At 41.3% G+C, this 17,977-nt stretch overlaps 1 protein-coding gene across 2 annotated transcripts in view; it reads left to right on the forward strand.

Moving 5' to 3' along the window:
- The window catches only part of DGKQ (diacylglycerol kinase theta), an 89,176-nt gene that overhangs the window by 62,841 nt on the left and 8,358 nt on the right, over positions 1–17,977 (forward strand). For both annotated transcript variants that reach the window (XM_084503340.1, XM_084503341.1), the window contains 7 exons: positions 4,020–4,171; positions 5,532–5,680; positions 6,862–7,043; positions 8,894–8,994; positions 14,054–14,200; positions 15,200–15,311; positions 17,143–17,295. In XM_084503340.1, coding sequence (XP_084359466.1) covers positions 4,020–4,171; positions 5,532–5,680; positions 6,862–7,043; positions 8,894–8,994; positions 14,054–14,200; positions 15,200–15,311; positions 17,143–17,295 — 996 coding nt within the window. The remainder of the gene's footprint in view (positions 1–4,019; positions 4,172–5,531; positions 5,681–6,861; positions 7,044–8,893; positions 8,995–14,053; positions 14,201–15,199; positions 15,312–17,142; positions 17,296–17,977) is intronic.

The following is a 17,977-nucleotide window of genomic DNA, read 5'->3' on the forward strand; positions in this document are numbered from 1 at the left end:
GAGTCACACCTCCCCTTCTCAGAGTGTCCCCGCAGGGCTTTATTAAGGGACCAGGAGAAACTCTGCAGCATCAGGGTGCTGTCCTGCAGCCATCTAGCAGAGGGGCCCAAGCCTTTTAGACAGCACCAGAGCAGCCCTGCTCTGCTGTACCAGCCTGGAAGCTTGATCTCCTGCAGTTTTTAACCCCTAACAAAAAGTGATTGTTTTCTTAGAGATTGGTCCTTTCAAGGGATTTTGCTGCTTTTAACCACGAGTGGGTGAGAAGCAAGTTAAATGTAAGGGTAAGCACACTTGCGAGGGCTTCTGCCCTTTCTAGGATACTTTGTTTAGTCTACATGTGTTCTTTCAGTCCTAAATGATTATAATTAAGGGATTTATATTAGAAGATACTTGAGCAAAGATGTTTTTTTAGTGGTAGGACTATTCAGTTTACACTACGTGCAGATATTTTTTTTTAATTCCAGGCATCCTTTGCAGCTGGTTGAGACTCTTAGTAGCACTCAGGGTAAATGTTTCACTTTTTTTTTTGTTATTATTTATATGGTATTGACACTTTGCAACTAGGAAATTTAGATGGCAGTTTTATGGAAACTGTAAAAATATATTTGCCGCAACATATACTTGAAAGGGTAAAATCTTACACACTTTGCAAAACACAGCTGTGCTTTTGACTGCCTTGAGATTTACCATGTCTCAAAAATCAGCATGGTTCCCTGAGGTTCTTTGTAAATTATTTTAGTTGCTTGGGTTTAGAACCAATATGTAGAACTTGTCTGTAAGAGGGAGTAATATAAACATGTGATTAAAGTGTCACTTTAAATGTCTACAACCAATATTTTTTAAAGAATTGATTTCCTAAGAAAGAGAAGGTAATCAAACACTTGTCTGCATTCCAGTAGGGTATTTGTTTGGCGTAAGCTTTGGTCTGGTTTCTTTTGTCTCATTCTTTTATTGTTACAGTTTTTATTTACTTTGAGCTGCAGAGCTGATTTATTTTTCCTATTTTTTCATTCATCTTCTCCCCCCAGCCTCCTTGTTTTATAAAATCCCACAAGTACCTGGGCACTGAACCAAGCCTGAGGTCTCAGATAGCCTGTATCGTTCAGAAAGTTAAAATGACTGGGGATCAAATTTAAGTAGTAAAAAAGAAGCTTTGAAGAGGAGGAGATGGGAAATGGTAATGCAGGGCAGAGCAGAAGCTGGAAGAAGGAGCGTAGGAAGGGAACAGTTACCCAGTGGGAAGCAGCATTTCCTTTCAGCACTGCTCCGCCTTTGGTTGCTGGCAGGATTTTCAAAGGAGTATTCGTAACGGGATGTGGCAGATGACAGTGCGTTAGCTGATGGAGTAACAAGGAGGGCTGTACGGAAGAGCCAGAGCTTCCCTTGCTATTTTTATTAATGGCTGTGATGGCTTGAGGGGAGGAAGTCCGCCCCTCTCTTTGGGATGTGTGGATCCTTGAGCTGCTGACCTTATAATTCAAGAGGTACTTCCTTTTGGTGACAGTGGCATGCATTGTTTTGCTTAGACTTCCGCTGCTGGCTGCAAATATCCTTCGTAGGCACATAACAGAAATGAACATATCACCCTGTTTGTACGTTGCACACGCTTGAGGAAGTGCTTCCCCTCTTCCAGCAAAGCCAGAATGTGGAGGCAAGGGGCGTTTTGGCTTAGCAGCCTCCACGGTACAGCATGAGGGCACTTCCTCAGGAGAGCTTTCCTCTGAGGTTGCCTGTCCTTGTCCTAGCGTGGTTGAGGGTTGTCTGTGCTTGCATGGTCTGTAGTGCCACCTTTGTCTTGGCAGTTTCTTTGTCCCATCAGCAGCTAGAAACTGCTGGGGCTCTCCTGGCTCCCTGTCAGCAAAAATAGTCCTTGCTTGACTGGATTCTTTGGAGTAAACATAAACATATTCAAACCGGATGTCTCTGCTTAGCTGCGTCTAAACCAGGAGGAAGGAAGGGGCAAGAAGAGAGACGTATTTCTCCTCCATCAGCCCTCTTACCTGCTCAGCATTCCTCTTCTCTTGGTGTTTTTTGCTTGCCAGTCATGGCTGATGAAGGAGGATATTTCTCAGGCAGGCAGTGACACAGAGGAGAGACTTTTATGCAGCTTCAGGTATCTTAACACAGAGGGTCAGTGCACAGCCCTTTCAGGAAAGCACAATTTGAGAAAATCTCTTGAATACTAGGACACCCCAAGCTACTGTTTTCCAGTGTCCATGCCAGCTCACACGTAGACAGTGACGTGAGGTATCTCAACACTGGATGCCAGTTTGCTTCCCCAGTTACTCGATTACATGCCCCGATTTCTCCGTCCTGAGACTTGGTTCGCACCCCTGGTGGTTATGTACAGCCATCAGCTGAGGCACTGTCTCCTCCCCTCTGTAGCTGCTGGTATCTCTTCGCATGTTTGTAAGCTGCTGTCATGCTGCTGCTTCACCACCCCCTGAATCATTCTTGTCTAAATTGCCTTATATTTAGCACAGTTGTTCTTTTCCCTGAATCCATCCTGTCAGCCGCGTGACAAATTGCTGTTCTCTGAATGCAGTCCAATTTGTAAATACAAATTACCATTACTTAGGGACTGTGGCAAACGTTTCTGTTTCGAAGCACACTTGTCGAGATGGCCAAATGACTTTTTTTAAGCTGTACCTGCCTCGCAGACCAGTAAAAACCCTAAACTCTGTGGGAGGATGAATAAAAGGTGCCTTAGAGCTTTGTGGTCTGCCTAGAGTCATTTACGCATCGTGTTACAGGATGGTTGAAGGTCCAGTTGAAGACCAGTCTGGGGGGATATTTCTGCTGACTGTGCCCCTGCAGTGAATTGGCTGTCCCAGGGGACCCCTGGTGGGACTTCCCTCAGAGTGGCTTCTGGAAGGGCAGCAGGATGCCCACGGCACTCTTGTGCTTGGAAGGCCCTTCAGTGGTGACTGCAGCACGGTGAGGATACAGGCACCAAGCCTTTCTCATTCAAACAAGTATTTTTTAAAAGAAGCTTTCAGCCTCTTAATGCTCCCTCATTTTGAAGTGTTTTCTCCTTGTAAATTAAGATGTATTCTAAGACAACCGCAAATCTTAAGACAAATGTTTTGATTACTTGTGGAAAGAGTTCTCTCTCTGCAAGGAAAATATTTGAATCCTACAGGATGCTGAAAATTACTTTATCCTTCACACTATTCTTCATCATAAAGCTCCATCACCTACTCAGCCCTGGTGAGGCCACGCCTGGGGTCTTGTGTCCAGTTCTGGGCTCTCCCGTTCAAGAGGGGCATGGAGCTACTGGAGCGAGTCTGGAGGAGGGCTAAGAAGATGATCAGGGGACTGGAGCACTTGTTGTACAAGGACAGGCTGAGAGAGCTGAGCCTGTGTAGCCTGGAAAGAGAAGATGGAGAGAAGATCACATCAATGTCTATAAATATCTGAAGGGAGAGTGTCAAGAGGATGGAAATAGGCCCTTCAGTTGTGCCCAGCAACAGGACAAGAGGCAACAGGCACAAACTGAAGCCCAGGAGGTTCCATCTGAAGAGGAGGGGGCACTTCTGTACTGTGAGGGTGACAGAGCACTGGGACAGGCTGTACAGAGAAGTTGTGGTGTCTCCTTCTCTGGAGATATCCAAAACCCACCTGGATGCCATCCTGAGGAATGTGCTTTGGGTGATCCTGCTTGGCAGTGGGGTTGGACTGGGTGATCTCCAGAGGTTCCTTCCATAGCCTTGGCCATTCTGTGATTCTGTAAACTTTTTTACTGAAAATGCATAGGAAGGACTACTGATAGTGACTTCATTTTTAACATTAGGCCAGACTGTGTAGTAGGAGTGGGATAAGGAAACTTCATTTTCCTGAGAAGACAAAATCAGCAGCTAGCCTTGTCGATTGTCTGGGTGTTGAATCTTTTTATTTATTGAATCTGGATTTTTTTTTTTACTAAGCATCAAGGAAATTTCAGGAAATACTTTTGAGATGCAGTAGTAATTTTCCTGCCTAGTCATGGTTTTGGCTAATCCTTCCTTTTCTTCATTCAGGCTTCCAAGATACCACAGAACTGCTGGCCTCTTCTTGTGTTTGTGAATCCAAAAAGCGGTGGTCTAAAAGGCCGGGATCTGCTGTACAGTTTTAGAAAGCTGCTAAATCCACATCAGGTCTTTGAACTTACCAATGGTGGCCCTCTGCCTGGGTAAGTTGTAGTATTTTTAACATTTTTCTTGATGTTATTTTGTTAGGGGTGTTTTTGTTTTGTTTTGTTCTAAGGAAGGATCAGATTCTCTTATTATGAAGATACAAATTTTATATGTTTTGTGCCTGGAGACCAAAGTGGTGGATCAGACCTTCCAACTGGTTCTTACTTAGCAGACTTAAGCTTTTAAGTTCTCTAAAGAAAACAGAGTAGTTCCTGGTGTATATGCTTGTGTCAAGTTTAGTAGAGTCAAATCCTGGGAAGCATACTTTACAATAATGCAGGTCTAATAATCGTTAAATATAAAAAGATTTTATAATCAAATGGGGACCAAAATAGAAACATCTTGCCTTACAAGAATGCTCATTTTTTGCTTTTATTTACTCTAACGTTTCATGGAAACTAAGAGGCAATTATAATAAAATTTTCTATCTTGACTCTTGAAACTTGGCCACAATTGCAGAATTAGCAGGGCCTGCCTGATCACAGCTGCAGCATTTCTCAATACAAGGAACAGAACATAATGTGCTTGTAAGGGAGGCAGTAACCAATTACTTGATTTTATCAACACCATTTTGTCACCAACTTCATAAAACTGAAAGCAATGTTTGCAGCCTAGTCAGAGTACCCTCATTACTTCAGTGCTGCTTTAACAAAGAACTGTTGTGACAAGACCTTCCAAACAAAAGCCTTCATAGGGAAATGCAGCTTATGCAGGAAGCAAGTAAAACAAGCTGCACAAACTTTTTTTTGTCAGAGCTGTGTAATTTTGATGTCTTTCTAATGTAGTTGAGGCTGTAATTTTGATAATTGGCTCATTTTGCTTTACCCATAAAATATTTCTGCAGCTTTATGGCAAATTGCTTCCACTTGCTTTTTGCTCCTCGTGAAATGTGAGTAAAAATTCCTTTGCAGGATGTTTTGGTATGTAGGATGAAAAGCCATAAAGGGTGACAGTGAACGAAATAGTACTATGAACAAGAAGTCTTATCAAAATACCACACTTACAATATAGAAATCACTAAGTGAAATCAAAGTCTCTACATAGATTTAGAGAGTAATAGATCTTCAAACGGAAACTATAAACAGTTAGGTCTCTCTGTCTTTGTTGAGGAAGGAAGTGATTAACAATTGATCTCCACCTTAGAAAATAATAGAAGATTGTGGTTTTTACTACTTGAAAACAGATTTATCTAAAAGTGTCTGTATTTCCACTCACTTCATTGAAGTTGATCCTGAGACAGATGGTGAAGGCGGAAGAAATCCACTAACTATGTCTTACCTTAAATAACATATGAAGAGACTTTGCTGTACCACATTGTAATGCTTCTTTTCCCCTTTTCTTTGTTTCTCAATGGAGGTTTCACACATTCTCCAAAGTCCCTTCTTTCCGAGTGCTGGTGTGTGGAGGCGATGGCACCGTGGGTTGGGTTCTTGGTGCGCTGGAGGAGATCAGACACAAGCTGGTGTGCTCAGAGCCCTCTGTTGCCATCTTACCTTTAGGAACAGGTGAGAATCAGGGCAAGTGCTGAAGTCCCAGACTTCTCACTGTCCATAGCTGTGCTATGTTGAATTTGGAAGGAATAATTGCTGGGAAGAGTGACTCTTAGGCATAATCTCTAAATAATGAACATAGTAACATGGACTTGGGGGCAGAGAACACAACAAAGAACCTTCCCAAGTAGCTCAGAACTGCGTTTAGCTTTTATTTTAATGCTAAATTGGGATTGAATTTAGCAGCTCTTGAGCCATGACCTTTAAATGCTTGTTTTCTAATGTAGTGGGTGAAAGATCTGATCTCTCATACCCAGCCTACCACATGAGTAAGTGCACATAGCCTTCAGAATACAGCTCCTTCATTTTGTCTCTTAAGATGTTGTCCTTTTTGGTGGTGGCTTATGACAGAGGTGTTCTTGGATCAGTGGGTAGACGAACTCCCAGTGCTAGCACACTGCTGACAGGTCTGCTTGCAGTCTGTGGACTGGTCCAGTGCTGGAAGTCCTGCTGGATCTCTGTGTGAGGCTTTGTGCCTGGTTGCCCTCCAGAAGGTTTGTCTTCATGTATCCACCTGACAAGCTACAGGGTTTTGCAGTGAGGATGCCATGACTCAGTTCTGGCAGGTACTGGATAGCAAATGTAGTATCAGCTCATCAACAAAATGTTGGTCACAGTTTGACTGAAAAATGAGCAGCAGGGCTATTGCTATGGATGTGTCTGAGTGGGCAGGAGTTGGAGAGGGCAAAATATTGTACCCTTGGCAACCACAACTGCGCCAGCACTTGCTGTAGACCAGTAAAGTCCACTTTGCCCAGCTTCCCAACTCCATAACATTTTTCCATTTTTTCCACTGCTTTTTATGATTTTTTTCAGATGAGACAACATGTCTGTTTGTGACACAAAGCACATATGCAATCACCACAAATAGATTTTTTTTTTATGCTTGTTAACTTTTCAGTCCAATTGTACTACTTTAATAACTTATTTTGTAGAATCATAGAACAGCTTGGGCTGGAAAGGACCTTAAAGATGACCCACTTCAAAGCCCCCCTGCAATGGATAAGGATGCCACCCACTAGATCAGGTTGCCCAGGTCCCCTCCCATCTTGTCGAACAGGGCTAATACACTTTTTGATGCTTTTAGCTAACTTACAAAATTCAGTCATATTTTGGGGTTCTTCATTATTACCCAGGTAATGACTTAGGGAGAGTCTTACGCTGGGGAGCTGGCTACAGTGGGGAGGACCCCTACTCTATTTTGATTTCCGTGGATGAGGCAGACGACGTTCTTATGGATCGCTGGACTATCCTTTTGGATGCTGAAGAACCTGCTGATGGTGCGGAGAATGGTGTAGCAGAACCCGAGCCTCCAAAGGTGAGCTGAGCACTGTTCAGGTTCGACTTTTAAGAACTGTGGTTCTGTTGAGAGTGATGAAGAAGATAGGTATTAGCACCATTTAATCTTTTATTGCTCTCCTATCTAGTGCTTGGGCCTTGCTGAGCTAATCTGTAGTGAACATACCTTGTGTCTGGATCTAGTGCTTCAATTTGGGTAGGACTGGTTGGTTGCAGAGCACGTTTCTTCATTGGCTGGCAAAAAGTATCTGAGAGAAGATCAATGGAAAGATACATGAAGCAGGAGCATGCCTATTTGCTTTGCTTAGGAGAATACATATTTCTCAAGTAAGAAAAACTTTCCAAAGAAAGCCAAATGCCTTCCAGAAGACTAGTGAAACTGGAGTGTTGACCAAAAATAAATAAATTAAAATTAAAGAGACTACTTTTGATCTTTCCTGTTACAGATTAAGTGACTATAAATAGCAAAAACATACAGGAAGTAAATCCTTCTATCAACTTATTGCCATTGGGTATCTATATTTGCAGCATCTGTTTTACATTTTTGGAGTGAAACAGCCTTTCCCTTGGTTTGTATTACTTATTTCTGTGCAGGAAAATAAAAATGTTGTTTGTAGGTGGTGACTTCAGAGCTTTCTGTGTACACTAGTTCTGTTTATTTTATCAGACAAAACCAAGAAATTGGATAGAAAATATATGGCAAAAGTAAAGTAGAAAATTGTAATAATGGTGGCTCACGTCAAAGATTTTAGTCCAGTTGCTGGAAAACCGTAGGCGTTGTGTCAGTGGGAGAATTTAAGTTGCTCTGCTTCTAGATATTTTTAACTTGGTGGAGGTGGGTTGTCCTGCTTTTGGCTGGGAACAAGTTAATTTTCCTCCTATTAGCTGGTATGGTGCTGTGTTTAGGATGAGAACGATGCTGATAACACACTGATGTTTTTAGTTGTTGCAGAGCAGTGCTTACACAGAGCAAAGCCCTTTCCAGGTCCTCGTGCTGCCCGACTAGCAAGGAGGCTGGGTGTGCACCAGGAGCTGTGAGGGGACACATCCAGGACAGCTGGCCCAAATGGACCACAGGGATGTCCTGTACCATGTGGCATCATGCTCAGCAATAAATGTAAATACAAAAAGGGGATCTTATTTTCTTCTGATTCTCTCCCCCATCCCGCTGGGCATGGGTTGAGCAAATGGCTGCGTGGTGCTGAGCTGCCTGCCAGGTTAGCCCACAGCACGGGGGTAGATTTTGCCCTGAGTGCCTAATGTGGTTTTTAAAGATGAAAGGCGAGAGAATCACAGGCGAGGATAGAAAAGCTGTGGAATGAGCTGGCAGGCAAAGGAAGAATCAATAGGAGAAAGAATAGAAATCTGTAAAAAGTTGCCACATGTAGAGCTATTTAAAATGCAGTTGAAAGGTGAAGTCAAGGTCATCTAACATAAGATGAAGTTCAGGAACAGGATCTTCCCAATGACATCATGATAATTCCCTTCTTGATGCCAAAAATAGTAGTGGTGTTACCCTTCAGCAAGTCTTTTAGTTATTGCATAGAATCACTTGGAGAAGTTGGGTTGTCTTTGTTTCTGCATTTACTTTTATTTCTGCCCTTATTATACCTGTTTCTAGCAATTAAGATTAAATTTTTAAGTTTCTGACAGTTTGGAATTAATAACTACACGTATCAACAATTCTTTGTACAGCTTTATTTTTAGTGCAGTGTTTCTGGAAAATATTTTCCTAAATCTGTCAAGATGTAAATGACTTGGAAGAATTATCTGCAACTCTTGCTTTTGTTGAAAGGTTTTGGAACCTCTTTATTTATAAATGTAAGCCTTGAGCAAATAATACAACTTTTTTTTTTTTTTTTTTGACAGATTGTACAGATGAACAATTACTGTGGTCTTGGCATTGATGCAGAGTTGAGCTTGGACTTCCATCATGCTAGAGAAGAAGAACCAGGGAAATTTAATAGCAGGTAATCCTGGGGGAAAACAGAGGTGAGGGTTAAGTGCTGTAGTACAATATAACTTCCAACTTACACTAAGGCTGATAATCTTGCTACAGATATTCACAAATAACATTGCCTGAGGTAAAGCAGACACAGGGAGGAATTAAAATACCCATGAACTCTTAGATGCAGAATTTGTTTGGCTTTTCTTTTTTCTTTCTATTCCTTTTTTTTTTTTTTCCCAAGAGAGAGAGCATCAGAGCAGTTTTTGTAAGCCCTGTCATTATTATTCAGTATACAAAAATTTCAATGTCGAATTCAGTGAAATTTCAAGAAAGTGGAAATATCTGTTATTCAAAGCTTATAACAGGAGGGAAGGCAGTGCTGGTACGTGAATAATAAACACATCATACGTTTCCAACCCTTGCTTAGTGGTGTGTTAGCATCTGCATGCTGGTAATAATGATTTAGGAAAAAGTCTCTGCATCTCAAGTGAAACAGAGTGATAAAAAAGGTGTGAAGAGAAACCTCCCTCATTCTGGCATGCAGATCAATCAATAAGAGTACTTCTTTTTTTTTGCATTAATCACTGAAAATGATGAGGAAAAAGAAAAAACACATTTGTTTAATTAATGAATAGCTCTTTGTAGAAACTGTTCTGGACTGCTCTTTATTCCCCTACATTTGTGAATAAATGTCCTCTAAGTTGTCCCTTGGTTGCCAGAACAAGCTATTACAACTACACAGTATTGCAATCCCAATTATTAAGAATATTTTCTGGCCAGGTATGAGTGTAATAAAGTGAAATCTCGCCTGTCTATCAGTGTAGATGTTGCTCATACACTTTCTAAAAATTGCATAAAATACTGTTTATGGTATGTAAATTACTATTAGGACAACAGGCACTGTTTTTTATTTTCAGTCCAATGGATTAAAAACAGCATGGGTGATAAGTTTGCATACAGCAGTGCCTGTTTTAGTCCATTAAATTGTTCTGGATTTATTTTTGCAGTGAACATAAGTAAATCAGAGTTATACTCGTTCCTTCGAAATAGACTACTCTGACTTTGCAAGGCTACAGCACTTTAGAAGATGTGTCCTTTACTTATTGACTCAGTATTTAAGAGTTATGCTTGGACATTTGTTTCCCTATGTGCTTTTAATCTCTCAAATCTTTACCAGCCCATAACATGCAGCATCAGCAGTGTGATGAGCAATGACTCAGTATCGTTCTTGCAGACCTTCTGCAGGTATATTGTTATGGTGCAAGCGTAGTGTTTTTGTACAGGAAAGAGGGGGTGATTTTTTTATTTTTATTTTTTCAAATCTGAAGGGCTGTATGTTTCTGTGAGTCAAGATATGGGAAAGAGATATGAATTCTGAATTGATACTCAGGTATGGTTTTGCAGGGGACAAACAGGTTGTGCAGCCCAACAGTGCCTATGAAATCGGGGCCTTTCAGAGAGCCATGTTAAAACTGTTGGCTTTCCCCTTTCCCAGGATATACAAATGCACACTTGCTAGCCAAATTAGCATATTTTTTTTTCAATAAATTAACTAAGAAGCACGGCTACTTAATGCTAAATGCAACAGCAGCTGGCATATGGACAGGCTGCTCTTGTATGCGGAATGGGAAGTTTCAGGTGGTGGCAACAAAGTCTGCATGTTACAGAGTCCATTGGAGGAAAACAGGCTTGTGTGTGCTTCTGATTTAAGACCTTAGGCTGGTAAATGTCCTGAAATCTGTGTGCTTTGTGTCCTCATGCTGTAGAGTGTCTTTGCAGGCTCAGGACTCCTTACCTTGGGCTAGCAGATCACAGCGAAGTGATGACTTCCCTGCAGGGAGATCAACACCAAACTTGCACCACAGAGCAGGCAGAAGCAGTGTATGTTTTGGCAGTGGTGGTTTCTCATTGTTGAGTGCCAGGCATTATGATTTTTATTTTTTACAATATAAAGCTAAAGATCAGGGCATCTGCCTTTATTCCTCAGTTGTTGTGGGGTCCTGGAACAGTCTTTAGAATTGCCTGTTAGGGAAGAGATCACATTCCTTTGTGTCATCCAAAATTGGCAGGATGTTTCTGTGACAGGCATTCTCATGGCTGTAAGATTAGGCAGAGAAAATACTTTGCACAATTTAATGCAATTTTAAAATTGTCTTTTGAGGATACAAAACTCCTCTTGGTGGGGGAAGGTTTGAAAGTATTGATTGTTTGATTTGTCAGTTCTGGATTTTAAAGTGCTGCAACAGCTGGTGTGTCTAAATTAGTTTTTTCTATGTTGGGGGTGTTGAAAGGGAGTCTATTAAAGTTTGTTCCCTGTCAGTAGGGAACAAACCTTAATAAAATCACCCAAACAGAGGCTGATTATTGGCTTCTGCAGTGGTGACATCCCCTAGGTAGGATTATTAAATTGCAAGACTAGACGAAAAGTGCTCACCTTGTTTTCTTTGATCTGCTTTCCGTACTCTGTGATGCAATTCTGAATGCCAACTCCCTTTCAAGAGATGTTTCCTAGTAGTTTATTAATGATCATGGGAAACAGCAGTTCATCTAAAAATGCCTGCTGGCACACAGAGTTCTTACCCAGCACCTGTAAATAAAAGAGTTCCCCAAACTTACCCTCCTGCGTATGCAGCAGTGGCAGGAACTGTTAAGAATCTGGCTTTTTGCATCAGCTCACTTGGCTTCTTAGTGCCTCCTGAAACCTGGTTTCTTTATTTTGATTTTGTGAAAGCCTGGAGAGTGCTTACGGATGGGTCTTGCTTTCTCTGACCACAAGAGATTCTTGCTGCTTGGGCAACAACCACAGAGACGGTTCAACTTACAGCATAGTTGATGGTTTGGTGTCTCCCTGAGTCTATGGAGACTTAGTCATGGGCTCGTTAAAAGAAAAGGGTGTTTTTCAGTTTGGTCTTTCAAGAACAAACACAGGATTGCGATGCTTGAAAACAGCTGTTTACCTTCGTAGTCCATAAAACTGGTCCTATATAGGATCACCTTTTAACTTTATCTGTTCTGACTTACTCAATTAGCTAAACTGCAGTGTCAGTCCAAGCTTTTGAATGCCTTTCTGGTAGGGTGTAGCTTTATGGGTTTGGCCAGTGGGGCATTAAGTAGTATGTTGGCTATATTTGTAGTGCATCGTTTGTAGAAAAACGAACTGATGGGTGATTCCTGGGCTGTGTAGGTCAAGTCCCCACACTGGTCTGATGTAGTAGGATGTTACTTTGATATCTGTGCTCTAGAGAACCTTCCAAATAATTCTGGGATGACATCATGGTGCAAGTGTTGCGGCTGAGCTGCTGTGGAGACTCACGGGCTCCATGGGGACGGATGACCTGCATATAAAGCCCTTCGTTCCTCTTGTCATCCCCGTCAGTCATTCACAGCAGTGACTGCAACGTGAGCCTTGCCTCCAAATCGAAAACTCAAAGTCCCTCAGCACAAATAAGGTGTTGGAGACTGCTTCAAATACTAGTTCTGTGATTCCTGCCTAAGACTATTGTCAGTACAATGTATGTAAACAAGGGTTTGCTTTAGGATATTATTCATTTTTCTACCAAGTGGGCAAGTTGATATGTTTTTTGCTACTGCTAGCAATGGACTGACAACTTCCACCAGGACTTTCCCACCAAATCGTGCCATGCCCGACACGTAGATGCACCAAGAAGGGTGGTGCCTCTGTCTAGTAGTGTACGTTCAGAGTTCACCCTTCCAAGCTCAACGAGCTGTTTTACTTGCAAAATCTTCCAGTCGCCTTCACAACCATTAAGTAGGTATTGGCATGATAACATTACAGAACTCAGTTTGTTCTTTTCTGGTCTCGATGTCCTAATAGGATCCATAGCTGAAATGGAATACGTGTGCAAAAATAAGAGTAATAGTATTTGATCTCTGACAGTTTTTACACTTCGTTATGTGTCACAGGGTGCCCTGCCCAATGTATCCTGTGGACCTCAGAGGCCAAATCTTTCTTAGAACTCTTGTGATTCAGAACAGTGTCTGCACTTCTGTCACTGTGTCATACTCTGCTAGTTTCTCAAGGCTTCTCACTTCATGCAACTAAAGTTTGTACTTTTTGAGGATACTTAAAGTATTTTGTTTCCTACCTGTTTTATTTTTCAGTTGCTTGTAATGCATTCAAATCAGACTTAGCATAGACACATCTCTTGGTCTTGTCTGGAGTGGAAGCATATATTAAATGGTTATCCCTCGCCTATCATTAATTCAGTGCTGTTTAAAACTGTTGGCACGTAGGATAAATCATTCCCAATGTAATAACTTAAAAGAACTGAACAGTCTCTGTCTGGAGAATTGACCGTAACCCACGTGCTAAGTTGGCTGTCTTCCCCACTAGAATGTCTGCATCATCCAGGCATAATGCTAGGGACATTCTGCAGAGCTGGATTCCAATGACACCCATGTGTTAATAGGGCCAAATAGTCAAAATTCATGCTTTTTCTTTTAAGGTTGTCCTGAAGGCCATGTATCCAAAGGTTACCGTTACAAAAGAAAAGAATATCTGCATTTAACTGGCATTTGTTTACGTAACTCTTCAAATGCTTTAACGTTTCAAGGGATGCCGTAAAATCTTCCTAATATTTTCTTTACTCTAAAATTAGGTGTGTTAGAGCTCTGTCAAAAACTACTAATCATGTTTTTAATTTCTACAGCTGAGTATGGTTAAATGAACTAGCAGTATGTAAAGCCCAGACTCGGGAGGGTTTTCTGCCTTAATTATTCTACCATTGCATGATAAATCAGTTAAAAATGTTTTGTGACATCTCCTACGTCTTAATCAGTAATACAGTTTTTCAGCACAGAAGTTTATTTTTCAAAGAGGTATTGCTTCTCCACATCTCTGCATCTCCCCATGCCTTGGCAGCACAGTTCTTCTAAGTAAAAAGTATATGAAGTAGTTTGTGGCTTATGCTTTGTTTCTGCAATAAAAAATTGAAAAGCTCTTTAAACATACCCACTAGAGGACAATGCTATGCTAGCACATGTTCAATGTAGTACTGTAGTACAAAACAGTACTGTTCTGGGGCTTACCTTTTAGTTACATGATGCTTGTCTGCTCCTAGGTTTCACAACAAAGGAGTTTATGTGAAAGTTGGGCTGCAGAAGATAAGTCATACCAGAAATCTTCACAAAGACATAAAGCTTCAGGTGGATCAGCGAGAGGTGGAGTTGCCAAGTATAGAAGGACTCATTTTTATTAATATACCCAGGTAAAAATGAGAGGAAGGATCTTCTGTAGATGCATGTTTGGATGTATGCATGGGAAAACTGCTTGGTGCTTAAGCATCACTCCTGAAATTAAATGGTCTGGACTGATAGGTGACTGTTCCTGGATATTTTTGATTATTGCCAAACTGTGGGTTTGCAACTGTGCCTAAGGAGCCTGGCTCTTAATACCATTTTAACATTGCTTTTCTTATCCTTTGAAAGTCACAATCTCACTCCGAAAAAGGTGGTAGGTACTACCTCGTTCTCCCGGTGCAAGCCCCTGTACATTTGCTATTTCTTATCCTGTGTCCTAACAGTAATTTGGAATGATATCCTCATCAAAGGTACGTGTGGAGTTGGTGATGCTATTACCCAGGAAGCTGTGGAAAACCTGCAGCTCAGGAAGCTGTTGTGGGCGCTGGGGCTGTACTGACACCAGCAGGGAGGTGAAATTGCTGTTCTGTGAGAAAGAATGGCAGTTCTTTCAGAAACCTGCCTTCCTTGAATTTGCTGGTGATGAGTGACTTTTTTTGTTGTTTGTTCAGTAACAGCAGGTCATTAGCGTTGCCATACTGCCTTCTTCAAATAGACTCTTAACCTTAAGCTACCTGAGAATTGTGGAGAAGAAAAGATCAGGATTAGCACTGAGCAGTCTGTGCACCAAAAGAATAAGCAAGTGATTTGAGTAAGGAAGGTCAATACTGCATGAAAAGCAATGCCGTGTTAAATTGTCAGAAGCAGTTGAAGCGATTGAAGTGCAGGAGCACCTGCTTAACTACTGAGTTCTTTCAAACGGGAAGTACTTATATCAATCCTTCTTTCACTCCTCAAAGATCTGATCAGAAGTTTTTCAGATTTTAGAAAAGCTTTTCTCGCTCTCGCGGTGCAGGAGAGCTAAGCTGTCTCCCTCTCACTGGTGGGGAGCAGAGCGCCCAGCTTTTGAAGTCTGACAGACCAGACCTCCCTGGCGGGGTGGTCACTGTGGTGTGTTCTCTGCACAGCTGGGGGTCTGGAGCCGATCTCTGGGGCTCTGACAGCGATGACCGCTTTGAGAAACCACGCATCGATGATGGCCTGCTGGAAGTTGTTGGTGTGACTGGCGTTGTTCACATGGTAAGTTAGCAACCAAGCGAGAACAGAGGAAATGCATTTCCGTGAACGAGTTGAATGAGCCTCCCTGGTAAATACATTTTCTCAGACTCATTTATTTTCATAATAAACAGTACTTTGCAAGTCCACTTGCACCATTGCAAGTGCCTAAAAATAGGCACCAGTGCTAGAGTTACACCACTGTTTGATCAAGCTCTTGTTTTTTTCATGCAAAAATGGTTGCAGATCGTAAAGAGAGTTCATGAGCAACATCAGCTGTCTGTGAGTGAATAAATGTTCAGGAGTTTAGCTGTAACTGGTATGCCCTTCCACAGCCCCCAGCGCCCCTTGTAGCCTGTGTATTAGCCTGCTTTGAAGATCCATATTTAGGTGCCACGTGACAGTAGATGGAAAGGAAACTGAAGAAATCTGTGCTAGGATGGGAAGTATGAGAATTGTGAAGTACTCATTAAAAGAGCATGGGAAAATGCTTGATGCAGGCTTTGAACTAAGGCCTTAAACACACATGCATATATGGTGCATAAATATACATAGATATGGAACACAAATACATGAATGCATAACTACCCTTTATCATGGCATCAAAACCAAATAGTTCATAAGATGAAAGCAATATTTCATTTTAATGTCATAAGAATGCCCACTCTTCACTTAGTATGTGCACACAAAATCTGGACATACTTCAAAGCAACCAAGGCAGAGATGCTTTTTAGAGAGGTATCTTTATAATTATCTGCCACAGGCATTCCAATACCTGTCTCTTAGAATCTGATACTTAATCCAAATGCTACACGAAGCAGATTGTATACCAGTTATGCAAGGAATATTATCGCTCAATCAGTGTAGCTTTCATTCTTCCATGTAGTATGTATTTTTTAAATGGCCTGCTGTTAGCAATGCAGTCCTGTGGAATGATGCGTTATTTTTGTCTTTTCTTCGTATTTGTTTCACTGTTTTAAGAAATCTGTGCTGAAAAAGTATATGTGGTCAGGTAACTAGAGACAACAAATCCATACAACCACCAAAAATGGAAAGGTGGGTACTTAAAATTGTTTGTGCAGCTCGACCTTTGGTGTCAGCCAACTTCACGGTTTTGCAATTTAGTTCTTTTAAGGAAGATAAACATAAATTTTTCCACTAGGAGAAGTAGTTTCGTAGAGATCCTTGAAAGTTTTGTTTTGTTAGAAGCACCAAGGAATGAACATACTGCTTCAGAATATAAACATTAACAAACTGATGCTCTTGTGATTTTGTATTAAGATTTTTACCTGTATGTTTGATATGTGCACATGTTCCCCAAGACAATTTTTAGCAGCAGAGTTGCCTTTGCATCTTTTTTTTTTTTTTTTTTTGTGGTTAACGCTGATCCTACTAGCTGAAGATGAATATGGAGTTGGATATTGTAAATCTCTGTCTCCCTGATTTATGATAATGTGCTTTTAGATTTTGGCATTTCACGTGCACCAGAGTCTGTGTGTATAGTTAGTTGTTTTGAAAAAGTGTTTACTATTTTATGGAGGAGGGAAGTAGAAGCAAACATGACTTTGTGAATGCATTCTCCTTTCCCAAAATGAATGTACAAGTGATTCCACTGTGTAAATTATTTCGCCTCTGGCAGCTTGCAAGGGGATGTTATGCTTCATGCACTAATTAAATGATTAATTTTGCATCAGTAAAAGCATCCTATGCAGATTTTGCCTAGGCAGTTCTTTAGCTTGAAACTTAAGACATCAGGTAAGAAAAAAACTGTATCCACCCAGTTTAAGGGCAGCTAATATTTGTGCTTCTTTGTTCACTGGGGTGTTTGATAATCCAGGCTTTTACTTCCTAACAGGGTCAAGTCCAAGGTGGTTTTCGATCAGGCATCCGCATAGCCCAGGGCTCGTATTTTCGTGTAACGCTCCTAAAGCCAATTCCAGTTCAAGTTGATGGAGAGCCCTGGATTCAGGCCCCAGGACAGATTATTATTTCTGCTGCTGGACCAAAGGTAATGACTGTAGGTTTGTCTCAGAAATCTGACTTTGTTTCTCCAGTGGATAGTAATATATTATCTTGCTCATCAGTTGTGTTCTGATGCTTAACTTCAAAGGAGCTAGTCAGCACAGTGTCGTAACTGCTGGATAAATACACAGCCTTTTATTCAGAGAATGGTTTGAGGACCCTCTCCACTGGGTCAGATGAGGCTTGTGTTTAAGAAAGTCATCCTCGATAGTCTTGAGCTTCAGCCAAGTGACTTAATTTGCACTCCTGTATTGAGATCTCCAGGCAGTATTGCTTGCTCTGAAATAGATCACAGTTATGGAGCCCATGGTAGCACTGCAGTGTGCAAGGGACCAAACAGCCTGCTGGCTGTGCTGGAAGAGGGACGATCTGTCAGAAAGCAGCAAAGGAAAAAAGTGAATACTGGAGGAGGAAACTCCGAGGGGAAAAAAAGAGTCTGTGGAGATAACTGATGTCTGTTTTTCCTTGGTCTTTCAGTGTATATACAGAAAAAAAGACCATCAGCTGCTTAAGAATTAACTTTTGATATTGAAATTGTGAAATAAATGTTTTGCAATGGTTGACTCTGGTGTGCACAAGTCTACAGATTCGTCTGCTACCTTAAGGACACCTTTTTAACTCACAGCAGTTTGTTGCTATGGACAAGACATATCCCTACAAGGAGGGCT

This window comes from Aythya ferina (assembly GCF_964211825.1).
Source record: "Aythya ferina genome assembly, chromosome: Z".
In the NCBI taxonomy this organism is placed as follows: domain Eukaryota; kingdom Metazoa; phylum Chordata; class Aves; order Anseriformes; family Anatidae; genus Aythya; species Aythya ferina.